The sequence below is a fragment of the Oryx dammah genome, unplaced genomic scaffold (assembly GCF_014754425.2).
Source record: "Oryx dammah isolate SB20612 unplaced genomic scaffold, SCBI_Odam_1.1 HiC_scaffold_29, whole genome shotgun sequence".
NCBI classification, from domain to species: Eukaryota; Metazoa; Chordata; class Mammalia; order Artiodactyla; family Bovidae; genus Oryx; species Oryx dammah.
Window position 1 is genome coordinate 33,861,970 of NW_024070213.1, and position 18,234 is coordinate 33,880,203.

General features: G+C 37.0%; 2 protein-coding genes across 2 annotated transcripts in view; one reads left to right on the forward strand and one right to left on the reverse strand.

The window, feature by feature from the left end:
• The window catches only part of IRAG2 (inositol 1,4,5-triphosphate receptor associated 2), a 53,371-nt gene extending 40,227 nt beyond the window's left edge, over positions 1 to 13,144 (forward strand). Inside the window, 8 exon segments of the mRNA XM_040234590.1 lie at positions 5,599 to 5,746; positions 6,633 to 6,676; positions 8,444 to 8,506; positions 8,616 to 8,665; positions 8,961 to 9,062; positions 11,087 to 11,194; positions 12,729 to 12,906; positions 12,908 to 13,144. Of these exon segments, the coding sequence (XP_040090524.1) occupies positions 5,599 to 5,746; positions 6,633 to 6,676; positions 8,444 to 8,506; positions 8,616 to 8,665; positions 8,961 to 9,062; positions 11,087 to 11,194; positions 12,729 to 12,906; positions 12,908 to 12,937 (723 nt within the window). The 3' untranslated portion in view covers positions 12,938 to 13,144.
• The window catches only part of DNAI7 (dynein axonemal intermediate chain 7), a 73,450-nt gene continuing 66,008 nt past the window's right edge, over positions 10,793 to 18,234 (reverse strand). The window contains exons 12-14 of the mRNA XM_040234588.1: positions 18,060 to 18,227; positions 14,716 to 14,829; positions 10,793 to 13,634 (exon numbers count right to left, since the gene is read on the reverse strand). Of these exons, the coding sequence (XP_040090522.1) occupies positions 13,356 to 13,634; positions 14,716 to 14,829; positions 18,060 to 18,227 (561 nt within the window). The 3' untranslated portion in view covers positions 10,793 to 13,355. The remainder of the gene's footprint in view (positions 13,635 to 14,715; positions 14,830 to 18,059; positions 18,228 to 18,234) is intronic.

Genomic DNA, 18,234 nt, shown 5'->3' on the forward strand with positions numbered 1-18,234 from the left:
CCATCATCACTCAATCCCAGTACTATCCCATCTAGTCAACTGATGACTCCCCAATTCATACACTTATCTTAAACATCTGCCATGAGTTTTAGACTAGAATCTGCTACTGTTGACATAGCACTTCCACTTGGAAGTTTGATAGACAACTTAAACTTAACATGTCCAAAAAGAAACTGCTGATGGAAGGGAAGAAAATATTTGAAGATCATATATCTAATAAGGGTCTAGTTTCCAGAATATGGGCTTCCCCTGATAGCTCAGTTGGTAAAGAATCTGCCTTCAAAGCAGAAGACCCTGGTTCAATTCCTGGATTGGGAAGATATTCTGGAGAAGGGATAAGCTATCCACTCCAGTATTCTTGGGCTTCTCTTTGGCTCAGCTGGTAAAGAATCCGCCTGCAATGCGGGAGACCTGGGTTCGATCCCCGGGTTGGAAAGATACCCTGGAGAAGGGAAAGGCTATCCACTGCAGTATTCTGGCCTGGAAAATTCCATGAACAGAAGAGCCTGGTAGGCTACAGTCCATGGGGACACAAAGAGTTGTACATGATTGAGAATGAGCATACATGCACATACATCCAGAATATGTAAAGAATGCTTGCAACTTAACAACAGAAAGATAAGCAATCCAATTAAAAATGCAAATAAGACTTGAATAGACATTTCCCTAAAGAAGTTATACAAATGGCCAATAAGCACATGAGAAGATGCTTAATTGTTAGCAAATAAAAAATCAAAGCCACAATGATATACCACTTCACACCCACTAGTATAGCTATAATAAAGGATAAAGGAAGGAAGGAAGAAGGAAAATAACTAGTGTTGACAAAGATGTGGAGAAATTACAATATTTTTTTTAATTGGAGGAAAATTGCTTTACAATGTTGTGTTGGTTTCTGCAGTATTATTGTTGTATTATTAACATAATATTTAGCCACTAAAAGGAATGAAGTGTTGATACATGCTACAATGTAGCTGAATCTGGAAATTTTTATGCTATAGATGCTAGACACAAAAGTCACATGTTGTGTGATTGTGTTTAGATATAGTATCTAGAGTGGATAAATCTTTAGGGAAAGGTAGAAGATTGATGTTTGCTAGCTTCTAGGGGAAGGAGGTGAGTAGGAAGTAACTGCTTCGTAAGTATGGGGTTTTATTTTGGAATGATGAAAATGTTTTGGGACTAGATAGAAGTGGTGTTTGTATAACATTGTAAATGTACTAAATGTCACTAAATTGTTCACTTTAAAATATTGAATTTTATATTGTGAATTATACACTAGTATAAAAAAAGAAAAAAATACAATAAATATACATTTTGTCAGGTTCCAGTTCAAATAAAACTGTAAATAGATGTTTTTGAGACAGTTAGGGAAATTTGAATATGAATTAGACAATATTAAGGTATTTCTGTTTATGTTGTTAGAAGTGATCATGGTATTATTATTTGAGGAAATATACTCCCATTTTTCAGATATTTATTAAAATGTTTAAGAGTTAAATAATATGATGTCTGTCACCTGTACTTTAAAAAATAACCTTCAAACTTTGAGATGAAACTTATATGCCAAAATGTTGACAGTTCTTGAAACTGATTAATGGTTATATGTGGATCTATTGTGTACTTTTTGTGTCTGTGGAAATTATCATAATATAATTTTAATTTTTAAAAAGTAGATAAATAATATTAGATCTATATTATCTGTAAATATTATTATGCCCATGTAAGTTCTATTCATAGCAGATACAAGTAGTCTTTTATGATTTTTCCTTCTTTCCACAATGTCTATGTTCTTTTTGGAGTTAATAATTTTACTTTGCCATGATTGTTATGTTTAGTTTTCTATTTACTTATCTCTAATTTATTCTTAACCTCTCTATGGAGTCTAGATTTCACCATAGATACCCATTCATCAGACATTCTGTCAATTTTTAATTTGAGTTGTTGCTTCCAGGAACTTTTGACCTGTCAGTCTCAACTGGCGGGTGTGTGTGTGTGTGTGTGTGTGTGTGTGTGTGTGTGCACGCACTCAGTTGTGTCCGAGTCTTTGCGACCCTGTGGACTGTAGCCCACCACGCTCCTCTGTCCATGGAATTTTCTTGCCGAGAATACTGGAGGGGGTTGCCATTTCCTACTCCAGGGAATCTTCCTGATCCCAGGGATACAACCTGCATCTCTTGTATCTCCTGCATTGGCCACTATGCATATGCATAGTTTTAAGACTTTCATCCTGCAGTGTTAAGATTCCTCAAAGAAAATGTCAACTGCCTATGCACTATGCATATCTACCACTATGCCATGTGGGAAGCAAATTCTTAAATGAAGACTTCTTTCACTTCTCTCTTGAGTTAAACTCCATTTCCGGAATCCCATGCCTCCTTCTTTGCTGGTTTATTTCTTTTTCTTTATTTTGATGGAACATCTCACCCAGTAACGTTCCAAGAAAAAGAATGCCTGGGAGGTAAACTTTTTGAGATGTTATATAACTGAAAATTCAAGTCTTTATTCTTATACATCTTTACACTAACTGGGTAAAGGATTTTAGGTTAGAAATCATTTCCTTTAGAATTTTTCTTGCACTGCCTCATTTTCTTCTTAGCTTCTGGTGTTGGTATCAAATTTCGATGCCATTCTGACTCTTGAGCTTTTGTTTATAACATATTTTTACTTTCTAGAAGCTTTTAGAATATTCTCTTACCCCTACTGTCCTTCCCTGGCATGGGTTTATTTTCAGCCAGTATTTTAGGTCCTGAGTGGACATAAATTGACAAGTTATTCCTTGAGTTCAGAGATTTTCTTGAACTGTTTCCTTTTCTACACCTTGTGTACTGGTTCTACATCTTCTATACTTGCATTCCTGTTTTTTGGCTGTTGGATCTCCTGAACTGGTCCTTTCTCTTCTCTTTTCTACCTTTTAGTCTTTTTGCTCTAGTTTCAGAGAAGTTTCCTCAACTTTATCTCGAGACTCTTCTCTTATGTATTTTTGTTATATTTCTAACTTCCAGACTTTTAAAATTCTCAGATCCTAACTTTTCTATATCTCGTTCCTATTTCACAAATGTAATGCTTATTCTTCTCTGAAGATATTGATAGCTTCCTTGAAGTTTTCATTTTTCTGTAGTTTATTTCTTTCAGCTTGTTTTTTCCCCCTGTATTTTTATTTTCTTTTCTCAGGTTAGAGGCTTGCCTCTGACTAGTGATGACCCATTAACTAGTCCCATTAACTGATTGGGAACTCGGGATGTGTTAGGCGGGGAAGCTTTTTCCTGGTTCTGAGTTTCACACAAGCTAGGAGGTTTCACCAGCATCCTCTTAATGCCAATAGTTTTAAGACTTTCATCCTGCAGTGTTAAGATTCCTCAAAGAAAATGTCAACTGCCTATCTTGAGAGTATAATCCTGGCTACCAGTGTTTGGTAGTTAGAAGAAGAATAAGGCTCTGTATCTTAATATTCAACATGTATCAGCAACAGCCACAGGAGTGGAAAAGGTCAGTTTTCATTCCAATCCCAAAGAAGGGCAATGCCAAAGAATGTTCAAACTATTGTACAATTGTGCTCCGTTTACATGCTAATAAGATTATGCTCAAAATCCTTCAAATTCAGTTTCAGCAGTATTTGAAGGAGAACTTCCAGTTGTACAAGCTGGGTTAGAAAAGGCAGAGGAACCAGAGATCAAATTACTGACATTCATTGGATCATCCAGAAAGTAAGGGAATTTGATAAAAGCATCTACTTCTGCTTCACTGACTATGCTAAAGCCTTTGACTGTGTGGATCACAACAAACTGTGGAAAATTCTTAAAGACATGAAAGTACCAGATCACCTTATCTGTCTCCTGAGAAACCTGGATGTAGGTCAAGAAGTGGCAGTTAGAACTGGACATGGAGCAACTGACTTGTTCAAAATTAGGAAAGGTGTATGACAAGCCTATTGTCACCCTGCTTATTTAACTTATATGCAGAGTACATCAAGTGGAGTTGCTGGGCTGGATGAGTTACAAGCTGGAATCAAGATTGCCAGGAGAAATATCAACAACCTCAGCTATGCAGATGATACCACTCTAATGGCAGAAAGTGAAGAGGAACTAAAGAGCTTCTTGATGAGAGTGAAAGAGGAGAGTGAAAAGGCTCACTTGAAACTCAACCCCCAAAAAACTAAAATTATGACATCTGGTCCCGTCACTTTGTAGCAAATAGATGGGGAAAAAGTGGAAGCAGAGATAGAATTTATTTTCCTAGGCTTCAAAATCACTGCTGACAGTGACTGTAGCCATGAAATTAAGATACTTGCTCATTGGAAGGAAAGCTATGACAAACTCAGATAGTATATAAAAAAGCAAACATCCCTTTGGTGACCAAGGTCTGTATAGTCAAAGCTATGGTTTTTCCAGTAGTCATGTGTGGATGTGAGAGTTGGACCATAAATAAGGCTGAGTGCCAGAGAATTGATGCTTTCAAACTGTGGTGCTGAAGAAGACTCTTGAGAGTCCCTTGGACAGCAAGGAGATCAAACCAGTCAATCCTAAAGGAAATCAACCCTGAATATTCATTGGAAGGACTGATGCTGAAGCTCCAATACTTTGGCCACCTGCTGCAAAGCTAACTCATTGGGAAAGACCTGGATGATGGCAAAGATTGAGGGCAGGAGGAGCAGGAGGCGACAGAGGATGAGATGGTTAGATAGCATCACCAACTCGGTGGACGTGAATTTGAGCAAACTCTGGGAGATAGTAGAGGACAGAGGAACCTGGCATGCTGCAGTCCATGGAGTCACAAAGAGTCCGACATGACTTAAGGACTGACCAACAACAGACTTTTGCTTAAATCTATTTTTTTCTGTAGGGTCCATTCACCATCAGCTGTTACTGCTCAATCCACAGACCCTCTGTTCAAGTCTCTCTAGATATCCACCATTTTTAGTCTCTCCCCCAAATGGTAGAGGGGCTCAGCTGACCTGAGGGACAGAGGGGATCTGTGGATCTAATTGCTTTTTATACAGGTTTTCAACTCTTCATGTGTTTTACCTCCAAGCTTAATTCCAGACATAACATTAATTCTTAGGCATTTGTGGATTTCTGTGGTTCAACCCAGGTTTCTTCCAGACTTTTCTTACTTTTTTGTTTTTTAGGGCTTAGCTTTTCAGGTCTTTGTCATTTGCCACTGGCAAGTGTTCAGAATTTGGTTGCTATTCTATCCTCTTCCATTCTGATTACCCTTGTATGCCTGCCTGCTAAGTTGCTCAGTCATGTCCAACTCTTTGCAACCCTATGGACTGTGACCCACCAGGTTCCTCTGTCCAAGGGATTCTCCAGACAAGAATACTGGAGTGGGTTGTTGTGCCCTCCTCCAGGGCACCTTCCTGACCCAGGGTCTGTTTATGTCTTCTGCATTGGCAGGTAGGTTCTTTACCACTAGCAACGCCTGGGAAGCCCTTACCCTTTTACATCCATGCCTTTAAAACACAACAACAACAAAACTTTTATCATCACTTTAGTGGGAGTTATGTCTGGGATGAAGACAAGAGCATGTATCTTTTAACTGGGTATTAAGGATAGTATTTTCTATGTAAATTTGTTCTTATTTTTTTTTTCCTGCTAGGAAAGCCGGGTTAGTAAAGCAGTTGAAGTGATGATTCAGCATGTAGAAAATCTGAAGAGGATGTATGCCAAAGAGCATGCTGAATTAGAAGAACTGAAACAGGTTCTTTTGCAAAATGAAAGGTCTTTTAACCCTCTTGAAGATGAAGGTAATAAAAGTTTAAGATAATAATATCAGTTACATTTTTCTAACAGTCTCCTCTTTCATTCTCTCTTACTAATTCTTATTATACACTGTCTTTAGTACAACACCCTTTATGTTAAGGTTGTTTTAGAAGAATATAAAAAGGATACAATATATAAAATAATATAAGAAGTAACTCATTCCTGTTATTTATATAGCCCAAAGTAAGATGTCAGCATACAAATTAGGAGACAAGTATTTTATGGTAGACACCAAAAATTCATTAAGTTGTTGATATGAGAGAGTATATTTAATCCAACTCATTGAGTTGACCCCAGTGTTGTCCTACTTAGGAACTGGCTCTTTCGCCATACATAAAACAAGGCCCCATAGTATAAATGAACCACTTTCAACAACAGTGGTTTTGTATCCCTCTAAGAAGGAATGACCATGGCAGAATGATGTCTTGGGAAATAGACTACTGAGAACATGGAAAGTATCTCAACAGAAGGCCTATATATAACTTGTAATAATTTTGTTTTAAATAGATAATGTTCATAAGCAGAATATTCATTTTAATGATATGTTCTCTCTCTTGTAAAAGTAATCATGTTTGGTGATCTTCTGATCTGTAATTTTGGGCTCATTTATTCAGCATACATTCATTTTGTGCCCCATCTGTCCCAGACAGGCATTATGGACAGTGGCAGTGACACAGAGGACTGTATTTCATTGGTTCAGATATTGTTTTGAATCACCAAATAAATGACAACTAGATATTTGCATTGTTCAGTAGTCGCTAGTTTCTTAAATAGTTTCCGACTATTACTTTTCTTTATAAGGAATTAAGATCATTATGTTAAATTGCATATGTTAATTCAAAAAATATGCAAATGTGTTTTCCCTTTCAGATGACTGCCAAACTAAAAAACGTTCATCTTCTGTAAACTCGAAGGTAATTACCAATTCACTTAACAAATGTCTATCAAATGTTACAGATGAGACGATTTAAAAATATTTTTGAAGTAACATGGCTTTAAATGTAAATCATAAAGCAACAATGATTCTAAGTCATATATGCATGTGTGTGTTTATGTTTATATATATATATGCTTTTATACTTCTTACAATATTTGCATGTAACAAGGCTTCCCAGGTGGTGCACTTGGTAATGAACCCACCTGCCAGTGCAGGAGACTCAAGAGACACCAGTTCCATCCCTGAAAGATCCCCTGGAATAAGAAAATGACAACCCACTCCAGTATTCTTGCCTAGAAAATTCCATGGACAGAGGAGCCTGGTGGGCTACAGTCCGTAAGGTCACAAGGAGTCGGACACGACTGAGCACGCACACACACTAAGTTTGCCTGCAGTGAGAAGAAAGTCAGTGTAACAACAGTTTTTCTTTCATGTGAAACCAGAATTGGGAATAAGCAGTCTAAAAGTGGCAGAGCAGCTTCACAAAATGTCTAGGGCCCAGTCTCCTCTCTTACTGAGTCATCACCCTCAGAGCTTTGCTTCCACCAGTACCAAGTCCTGGTCATTACTTAATATGTTGCGCCATATTCCAAGAAAAAAGAATAAGAGAAACTGGTGTTCTCTCTGTCTCTGAAGACACTCCCTAGAAGTCCCAGATAACATTTCCCTTTTCATTTTTGCTTGGAAACAAGATGAAAACAGAGCTTTTATTCTGGAGGCTGTATGTGTAACTGAAAATCAAGAGGTCCGTTACTAAAAAAAGGAGGAGGGGGGGCTGGAAAATGGGATATTGAAAGTCAACCAGCAGTTTTTGTCAGTTTAAAAATCAGGATTTCACAGAATTTTTGAGCAAGTGAGTTTAAAAATCATTCCATCTAAACTGATCTTTTGCACAAATGAACAAAAGCACTTTCACAGAAATTATATGTTTAGTTATGATCCTGTAGTGATAGAACCATGATTAGAACCCAGATTCCTGGACCACAATTTGATTTGCTTGAGGTTCAGCTAACCTATAAAATTAAATTAGGGATGATGGTTTAAGAAAAGAATTCACATAAAAATTCTCATTTATTTCCTACATTTACCATATTTTTATTTCCTGTAGTACCACTTTTTTCAACTTTAAGAGTCACAAAATATGACATAACATTTTCCTATGTAAATCTCAAGGCTAAGGTATAAACAACATCCATTCATTAAAATGTCATACTTATCCTTATATGTGTTAAATGGAAAAAAATGAAACCATGAAAAAAGAAAGCTCTTAAATAGATGCATATTTATCTCCTCTTGATTTGGGGAAATTTTTCCAAGCATAAAAGAAATGGCAACAAAAGTGAGGAAAAGATGAAAAGATTTGGCTGCATTAACAACAAAAATGGTTTTTGCCAAGAAGTATCTTTAGCAAAATTAATATGAGCAAAAATCATAAACAGGTGGTTCTCAGATCAGATACATAGTTATTCAACATAGAAAAATGGTGTTCAGTGTTACAATAAACCTAAACAGAAAACCTTGTATTCCTTACTTGACTGGCAAAAATTATCCAGTGTTGGAGAAGGTGGAATATAAACTGGCAGAATATTTCTGGAAGGAAATTTGGCCATAACAAAAACCTTGAAAATATGTCTCCTGTTTAACTCAGCAATGGTCAGTGTACACACAAGAATATCCATCAGTGTTTCATGCAAGGATAAAATACTGAGAATTTTCTAAATGTACATTTCCTCCCTTTGGGTAGCCATCTTCTCTTCGAAGAGTGACCATTGCCTCTTTGCCCAGAAATATTGGAAATGCGGGAATGGTAAGCAAATTCCTAAGTGTTCTTAGAAGCAAATTAATTTTCATATCACAAAAGTACAAACTTCACTAAATTTGTATTTTATTATTTCCTCAATGTCTGAACTTTAAAGTTGGCTGGGATGGAAAATAATGAGCGATTTAGTAGGAGGTCAAGCAGTTGGTAAGTATAATTTTATGATGCATCTTTGGGAACCTTATTATTGTATAATTTGGGTAAAGTAAATGTTTGAAATAAGCAATATAGTAACATTTGTTTTGTATGGAGTATATGCAGAATAGTTATAAAAATTGGCATATGATCGTGAAATTGTTTTCATGAGTTAAGCATTACATGAATATGCTAAAGAAAAAATAAGAACATATTGCTTCTGTATTGATTTAAGTAGTGGGAAATAAATTGGTAGTGGCTACACAAGGATTTGATTTGATAAGTGGCTATAATCATTTTTATTTAGGCGTATTTTGGGGCCAAAGCAGAGTGAACACCGCCCCTCATTACATCGATTTATTAGCACCTATTCCTGGGCAGATGCTGAAGAAGAAAAGTGTGAACTAAAGTAGGTGAAGCTTGATGTGTTTATTAACCTGACGTGACTGGGGAATAAATAGTGGGCGTCACTTTTATTCTGTGGAGTTCACTGCTGCAGCATCAAAAAGACCATTCATTGTATAAGACTTTTATGAAAATAAAGCACTATGTAAATGTTACTTATGAGTACATTCACTCAGTACTGCAAGGTGTAAGGTCTTAAGTTAGAAAAGATCCTGAAATGTGCCAAATTTGTGAAGATAACCTTTTTCCTGTATAGGTATATTGTCATCAGGGGGAAAGGTTCATAAGAGAGCCATAGAAATAAAATGTTCATCAACTTAGATGAATTATATACAACATGTGTGTGTGTGAGTACATATAGACATATCTGTATATGTTTATATATATCCTATAGGCACATATGTAATATATGTGCGTTACATATACATCTGTCTTCTCTTTAGGTAAATGAAGAGTAGGAAATACAAAACTCTATATTACTATCTCTATATTTGGACAGTGAAACAAATAAAACATACTTTTATAGTGAAAAGTAGAAGGTAGGAGGGAGGGACATGAAGAAATGCTGCCTCTAAAATCCTTGGTGACATTTGGTCTCAGTTTCCTCATCTGTAGAGATCTTAATGACATGATTTTATGTTGACTGTATACGCGTTCCTTGCATGCCTATTATGTTAGGCACACTACGCTCAAGCTTAAGGGATATGAAGATGAAAAAGACATCGTTCCTACCCTCAAAGCCTTTTTTTCCTCCCTTAAATAATCGTGGAAGCCTAATTGCATGGACTGAATTCCCTTTTATTAAAGATTTAGAGTTAACATAATGGATATTTTCTGATCTGGGTTTTAAAAAATTCAAGAGTTTCCTTGAAAAAAATCATCTATTTAAAAATTTTTGTTTGTATGGCATGATTTCTACTGAGAAGTTTTTGCAAACAAAAGCCTGAAACCTTGAGAATCCTTTAGGAATTCTGGGTTGGGGGTCCTGTGTTCTTTATTTATTTATTTATTTTTTCCTTTTTCTTTTTTTTTAAAATTTATTTATTTATTTTTAATTTTTATCTGTGTTCTTTAAAAACCAAGTTTAAATCTACCACAGGCATTCCCTGTAAATGTCTGACTGAAAAACAAAACTTTGACATGCAGTTCATTTTGGCCACTGGGGGGGATTGTGAACTTTGGATTTCAAAATTCAAATCTAACTAGGGACTCATGAGTGGTCATGAAACATGGAACATGAACAATGAAACAGTTAAGTTTTTTTCAGGCAAAGGATTCCTCTTTAAATAATATAATTTCAATACAGTCAACCCAACTGCAACTTCCCAGTTCATTGAATACTATTGATTTTAAGTAGTTTTATACCAAACCTATCTTCATAAACGCTTTTTAAATTATGAAGGTTTTTTAAAGAAAGAAGAAATGACACTTTATAATGCTATTCCAGTTTAGTGTTGCTCAAAAAACCAACAAAGATTAATTTTAATTATCTACATTCTATTTAATATAGAATGTTAAAAAAAATGTGGTAAAAGAATACTTACTGAGAAAAATTTTACTGTATGTTGAATGAAAAATTCACAGAAGAAGAAATAATGACATCCACATTTGTTTTTTAACGTGTAGTTACTTATACACACACACACACGCATGCATGTACATGCAAAGATGGAAAATCACAGTAATAACACTGGTTAATTATAAGTGGTGAGAACTGACTAACTTACACATGTCCTTTGTAAATCTCCTCTTTTTATTTGTTCTTTGGCTAGCACCCGAACTTTCTACAACAAACATTTGCTATTTTTCTAAATACAAAGTTACTTTAAAAAATTAAATTCCTATAAATGATTAAAAATATAAAGTTGGTGATTTGACTTTTAGAATTAGGTATTTATCAAATTTTTCTAAAGCAAGATAAATATCTGCAAGCTTCCTTACAAAATACAGTAAAACTTAGCAGTATTTTATAAATAATTATAGAACATTATCCATACTTTAATACTTAGAAACAATACTTATTTACAGAACTAAAGATGACTTAGAACCAGCAGAAGAAGAAACAGTAGAAAAGACAAGAAAGCCAAGTCTTTCTGAAAAGAAAACTAATCCATCAAGATGGAATGTATCTTCAATGTAAGTTATTTACTTGCTGAATGATATCATTTTGGTGGAATGGGGAAAGGTAAGGCAGGGTTAGAAGTATTAATCTTTTTATTATTTTTGCCTTTTAAAAATGTATTTATTTTTGGTTGCACTGGGTCTTCACTGCTGTGTGCAGGCTTTCTCTAGTTGTGGCGGTTGGGGCCACTTCTCATTGCACTGCACAGGCTTCTCATTCCAGTGCTTCTCTTGTTGTGGAACATGGCCTCTAGGCATACAGGCTTCAGTAGCTGAGGCTCGTGGGCTCTAGAGCGCAGGCACAGTAGTTGTGGTGATTAGTTGCTCCATGGCATGTGGGATCTTCCTGGACCAGGGATCGAATCCGTGTCCCCTGAATTGGCAGGTGGATTCTTGACCACTTTCCCACCAGGGAAGTCTAGCAGCAGTAATCTTAAATTACTTTACTAAAAGATCTTGGCAAATGTTAAATTTAAGATGAATAATAACAAACTCCATATGGTCTATAAGAATTATTCCTGAACCTATGAGCTACAGGAGGCAGGGGAGTTCACAGTGTAAAGAACTTGGCCTTGGGACCAGATGACCGAATTAGCTCCTTAACTAGCTTGTGACCTGGGCAAGTTCATCCGTTTTTGACCATCAACTTCATCTATAAAGTAGGAGATAATAGTAGTTATGTCATTGTTTCGCTATCATGATGAAATGAATTAGCACATGTAAAATGCTTAGAACAGTACCTAACACATAGTTAACTATTTTCAAAGACTTATATGATGCTGTAATAAGCTTTTTTGGTGGATGTTTCTAAAAGGAAGAGTTTACATTTCAGTACACCAAAAGTCCAGAGTATGATGAGGAATAAGTGACAGGCTTATAAGTACATACACATAAATCATGCTCAACCCGATAAATAACATTGTTGTTTCTACCACAGGAATATAAATTGCCTTACCTTAAAGAATGAAATTAGTACTCAAATGTACTGGTTAGGAGTTAAATAATGCCTAAATCACATAATTTTCAGATTTTTCTCTTAGCACCTCATTTCTTCAATTCTAAAAACTTATAAGGGATAGCAGGGAAGCAGATAGTGGCCAAGCCCAAGACAACAGATGACACTGTGTAGCTTATTACAAGGAGGTGTCAGTGGTAAAGAATATACTTGCCAATGCAGAAGACGTGGATTCGATCACTGCGTCAGGAAAATCCCCTGGAGTGGGAAATGGCAACCCACTCTAGTATTCTTGCCTGGGGAATCCCATGGACAAAGGAGCCTGGTGGGCTATTGTCTGTGGGTTGCAGAGAGTCAGAAATGACTGAGTACACGTGTACATTGGTGGAATTATGTAGGGCAGATACACGACTTGATTATTGTTGGCAAAGGGAATGTTTCTAGTATGCAGAAGATTGTGATTACTGCATACTGATTTGTGTTTTTGTTGTAGTTACGATACATTAGCTTCGTGGGCAACAAACCTCAAGACTTCCATCAGAGAGGCCAACAAGGTGCTCTGGCTTTCTGTGGCATTCATTGTACTGTTTGCAGCATTGATGAGCTTCTTCACAGGCCGATTTTTCCAGAAGCCTGTGGATGCTGCCCCCACACAGGATGCGGACCCCTGGATGTCTCTAGAACACATCTTGTGGCCATTCACCAGACTGCGACACAATGGGCCACCGCCAGTGTGACTGCAGCACATCCTAATGTGTGTATCTTGATTTTTAAAGTTTCAGTATCTGAACTTTGTACATTAGTAACTTTTAGCTGGGAAATTATAGCATGGAACCAGAGGTTCTCAGAATGACTGTAAGATATTTTATATTCCCTCTTTTTGTGATTACCTTCCTAATTAAAATGCAGTGGGGAGGAAGCCTGCTTATATGATTTTTTAAATGAGCTTTCTGAGGAGGAGATATTATTGTTTGTTAAAATTTATTGAAATAAAGAACCATTCAAATCTATGAACAGTGACCATTGGAAGTCTCAGTAGGCCAAGAGAAAAAAAAAAAACCCTAATTCTTAAAAAAATAAAATTTGAGTATAAAATGCTGATTAGATCATTTGAACAGCCCATTTGAAATATATTCATTCATTACACTTTATTGAAGAAATACCTGAGGTTTTGCCAAGTTGTTTGATTCTTCATACTGGATAAAATTTATCCCTGGGGATTTAAGAATAGCTGAGCAACCTAGTTGAGAGTAGCATGTGGCACACAGAGTCAACAAACTGGCAGTTGGAACGCCTAACTGCCCTCATTGCTTCCGGAGAAGCAAAATCCTTAACCATGTGATACAAAGTGGAATGAAATTCAGTTTCTTCTTTAAGGACTTCAGAAAATGCATCACTGGATTCATTGATCTTGAGACTTTGTGCCCTGTCACCACTGAACATTAAAAGGGTCCAGTTAGGATTCTGAGTGGGTTCCTCTTGAAGAAGGTGTTCCCTCACCTAAAAAAAAGGAGAAATCTGTTAATAGTTCCTCTTTTATTAGGTATTTTGACAGTTGAGTATGTTACTTTATTGTTATTGTTCAGTGGCTAAGTCATGTCCAACTATTCATAACCCAATAACTCCAGCACACCAGGCTTCCCTGTCTTTCACTATCTCCTGGAGCTTGCTCAAACTCATGTCCACTGAGTCAGTAATGGCATCCAAGTATATCACCGTCTATCACTCCCTTCTCCTTCTGCTCTCAATCTTTCCCAGCATCACGGTCTTTTCCAATGAGTCAGCTCTTCGCTTCAGGTAACCAAAGTTTTTCCACACAATGGTCACAAAAATTGTGAACAAATTTTTTGGCCAACCCAATATTTGAAGGGCTTGAGTTCCCCAAATTGCTAAGATAAAAAGAAACATTCTTAATGTCCCATTTTTAAAAAAAAGCATGAAACTGTTTATATCTTAGTGTTTAAAGAGTTTATCAAAATATATTAAGTCTTTAAAAAATATTTATTGAATGCCTTCAAGTGACAAGTATTGTTTCAGGTCCTGGAGATATAACAACAACAAAACAAAATAAAAAATAACCAAACATATTAATAAATAACAATCATAAAAATAAAACCTTGTCTTCGAGGAGCTTGTATTCTAATGGAAGAAACACACAGTGAACAAGATAAATAAATGTGGTAGCTCATTTATGCTAAAATATTTATCAGTCAGCTTGCAGAATTTGATAACTTCTTTAGCAGGCAGTAGGAAATGTCCCCAGAAGGTTACTCTCAGAGGAGAGAGTTCATGAATCATAGACATATTCACATGAAAGGCTTACATTTGTTCTTCAGTTGATGTAAAGAGGTCTCTAGCCTAAAATCAAGAGCATTTGATACCATAATGGACAACGAAGGCATGACCTTTACATGGTTTGGTTTTATATTTTTGGCAAAATAAAAGAAAATGAAGTTTGCCAACTCCATTTTGAATTTTTTTACCTTTTTAAAAGGAGAAAACATGGTCTACATTCATTTAGCTTTTGAGTACTTTATCTTCTTTTGGAAGACAAAAGTTTAAGGGGTTTTGCATACTATACCTGAAATATAGCTTTCTTAGAATCACATGCTGTATTCCACTTACTCCAACAAAATGCAAAAGCAGAACTTAACAGGGCCATTTGCCGATAAGCTTTCACTTCTACCAAAGGATGCTGTCAGTATGAAAACAAATAGAGTTGATTACAGAGCCTCTCAAGTCTCCCTTCCATCCTTGACCTCCTACAGTCTAGTCTGTTCTCAACCCAGATCCATTCAAAATGTAAGTCAAGTGAGGTAAGTCAGAGAAAGATAAATATCATATATCACTTATCAACAGAATCTTAAAAAATGGTACAAATGAACTAATTTATAAAACAGAAATAGAGTCACAGATATAGAAAACAAACTTACAGTTACCAAGGAGGAGAGGAAGGGGAGGGATGAATTGGGAAGTTGGGATTGACATATACACACTGCTACATATAAAATAGTCCATGGAATTCTCTGGGCCAGAATACTAGAGTGGGTAGCCTATCCCTTCTCCAGGGGATCTTTCCAACCCAGGGATCGAACCCAGGTCTCCCACATTGCAGGCAGATTCTATACCAGCTGAGCCACAGGGAAAGCCACATGGGATTCCCTCATGGCTCAGATGGTAAAACGTCTGCCCGAAAAGCGGGAGACCTGGGTTTGATCTCTGGGTTGGGAAGATCCCCTGGAGAAGGAAATGGCAACCCACTCTAGTACCCTTGCCTATAAAATTCCATGGATGGAGGAGCCTGGTGGGCTACAGTCCATGGAGTTGCAAAGAGTCGGACACGACTGAGCGACTTCACTTTCACATATAAAATAGACAACTAATAAGGACCTGATATATAGCACAGGGAATTCTACACAATGCTTTGTAATGACCTATATGGGAAAAGAATCTGAAAAGAGTGGGTTTATGTATATGTATGTATAACCGACTCACTACTATACAAGAGAAACTAACACAACATTGTAGATCAACTATACTGCAATTTAAAAAAAATTTAAAGAAAAAAAATAAAATTCAAACATAAAAAATAATTTAAGTCAGACTCATGACTTCTTTCTCAAAATGGGGCAATGGCTTCCCCTTTCAGAGCAGAACCCAGGGTCCTAACAGTGCTCCACGGGGCCTCTGTGCTCTTACAGCCCCCATTGTTCAGTCTCTCAGTTGTGTCCAACTCTTTGAAACACCATCGGCTGCAGTATGCCAGGCTCCCCTGTCCTTCACCATCTCCTGGAGTTTGCTCAAACTCATGTCCACTAAGTCGATGATGCCATCCAACTGTCTCATCCTCTGTTGTCCCCTTCTCTTCCTGCCCTCAATCTTTCTTAGCATCATGGTCTTTTCCAATTAGTTGGCTATTTACATCCCCCATACACACTGTTATCTCTCTGACTTCATCCCCTAGTCTTCTCCCTTTGCTCTGGGTGCTCCAGCCTCCTTGCTGTTCCATTCTTCTTGCTGTTCCTCCCATCCTCAGATACATCAGGCCACACCCTCTGGACTCTTTCCCTCCAGCCCCCTTCCACTGTTCTCTCCAGCTGATCTCCTTCCAGAGATGGCAACTTGGCTAAATTCCCCACCTTGAAGCTTTCTTCAAATATTGCCTTCTTATTGATCCCCCTGCCCCTACACCATATTTGATATTGTACCTTTTCTTTCTTTCACTTGATTTATGTTTGTTGTTGATGTTTGCCTCCCTCTATTCTAGAATGTAAGCTCCACAAGGGCAGAGACCTTTGTTTTATTCACTAATGTTTCCTATGCATCTAAAACAATATCTGGAATATAAGTATTCAGAAAAAAATTCTTGAATACAATATTTTGAAAAGATGACTAGTATATGATGTTTAGCATTTGTAGAGTAACTGGGAACTTGAGTTACTAAAACTGGAGTGGGATTTTTTTCCACTATGCATATATGTATACACTCTTATAATGTGATTATTTCCAGTATGTGTCTACCCATATTGTCATTTTCTGGTATATTATAAGCTTGTTCTTGAGTTTAGAATTCTTCTGCCCAAAACATCTTTCATGGTTAGAAGTCACTCTGTCTTCATTTATGTATCATGAATGTTTGACAAACATCTACTGTATTCTGGGAATAGGGTTGGTGCTAGAAGAATCAAAGTTGATTAAGGAATGGTCACCACTCTCAAGGAGCTCAGAGTTTAACATAGAAGGATCTCATTTAACTCAACTTATGAGTTACATGAAGCAATATGCAGACAGGAAGACTCTGTGAAGTAGGAGGAAGTGGGTTTTAATGATCAGTGGTCCTTGTATGTGTTTAATTTCACCTGATTTATCACGTTTGGGAAACTTCTGAGTCATTTACTCTTTTCAGAAATCTTCCATATATGCACTCTGGAAGAAGAAAGCAAGCAGACAAAATGGGTTGCTGCCCAGACTACCTCTGCACTAAACTGACCAGCTGTGGTTGTGCTCCATGTGTCAATATGAAGATCGTTCTACAGAATATTAAATTTGAGAGAACCCTAGATTTCTCAGTTTAGTTCAGTCACTCAGTCATGCCCGACTCTTTGTGACCCCAGGGGCTGCAGCACACCAGGCTTCCTTGCCCATCACCAATTTGCGGAGCTTGCTCAAACTCATGTCCATCGAGTTGGTGATGCCATCCAACCATCTCATCCTCTGTCATCCCCTTCTCCTGCCTTCAATCTTCCTCAGCATCAGGGTCTTTTCAAATGAGTCAGTTTTTTGCATCACGTGGCCAAAGTATTGGAGTTTCAGCTTCAGCATCAGTCCTTCCAATGAATATTCAGGACTGATTTCCTTCAGGATTGATTGGTTGGATCTCCTTGCAGTCCAACAGACTCTCAAGAGTCTTCCCCAACACCACAGTTCAAAAGCATCAATTCTTCGGCACTCGGCTTTCTTTATAGTCCAACTCTCACATCCATACATGAAAAAGCCTTGACCTGATGGACCTTTGTCAGCCAAGTAATGTCTCTGCTTTTTAATATGCCGTCTAGGTTGCTCATAGCTTTTCTTCCAAGGGGTAAGCATCTTTTAATTTCATGGCTGCAGTTACCACCTGCAGTGATTTTCAAGCCCAAGAAAAGAAAGTCTCTCACTGTTTCCATTGTTTCCCCATCTATTTGCCATGAAGTGATGGGACTGGTTGCCATGATCTTAATCTTTTCAATGTTGAGTTTTAAGTCAGCTTTGTCACCAGAAATCACTGGATTTCTAGTCTTGCTATTTATTCCTTCCTTTCTAACTATAATCTCATATAAGTGAATATAGAAAACTCATTGGTGTACCTTAAGATTTACGTACAATGTAATACTTGCTAACATTCTAAACGTCCATCACATTAAACTTGGAAGGATTCATTCTTACCTTATAGTTTATAACAACATAAAGATGAGAGTGTCCAGTAGGGAAGATATTCAATCCAGCCTTCTTCAAAGCAATAATGAAAGACACAGGAGTCATCCACTTTTCTTCCAAAATAGTGGAATGATTTTTGTTATTTACTTTGATTGAAGCTAACATACAGAGGTTTTCCTAGTTT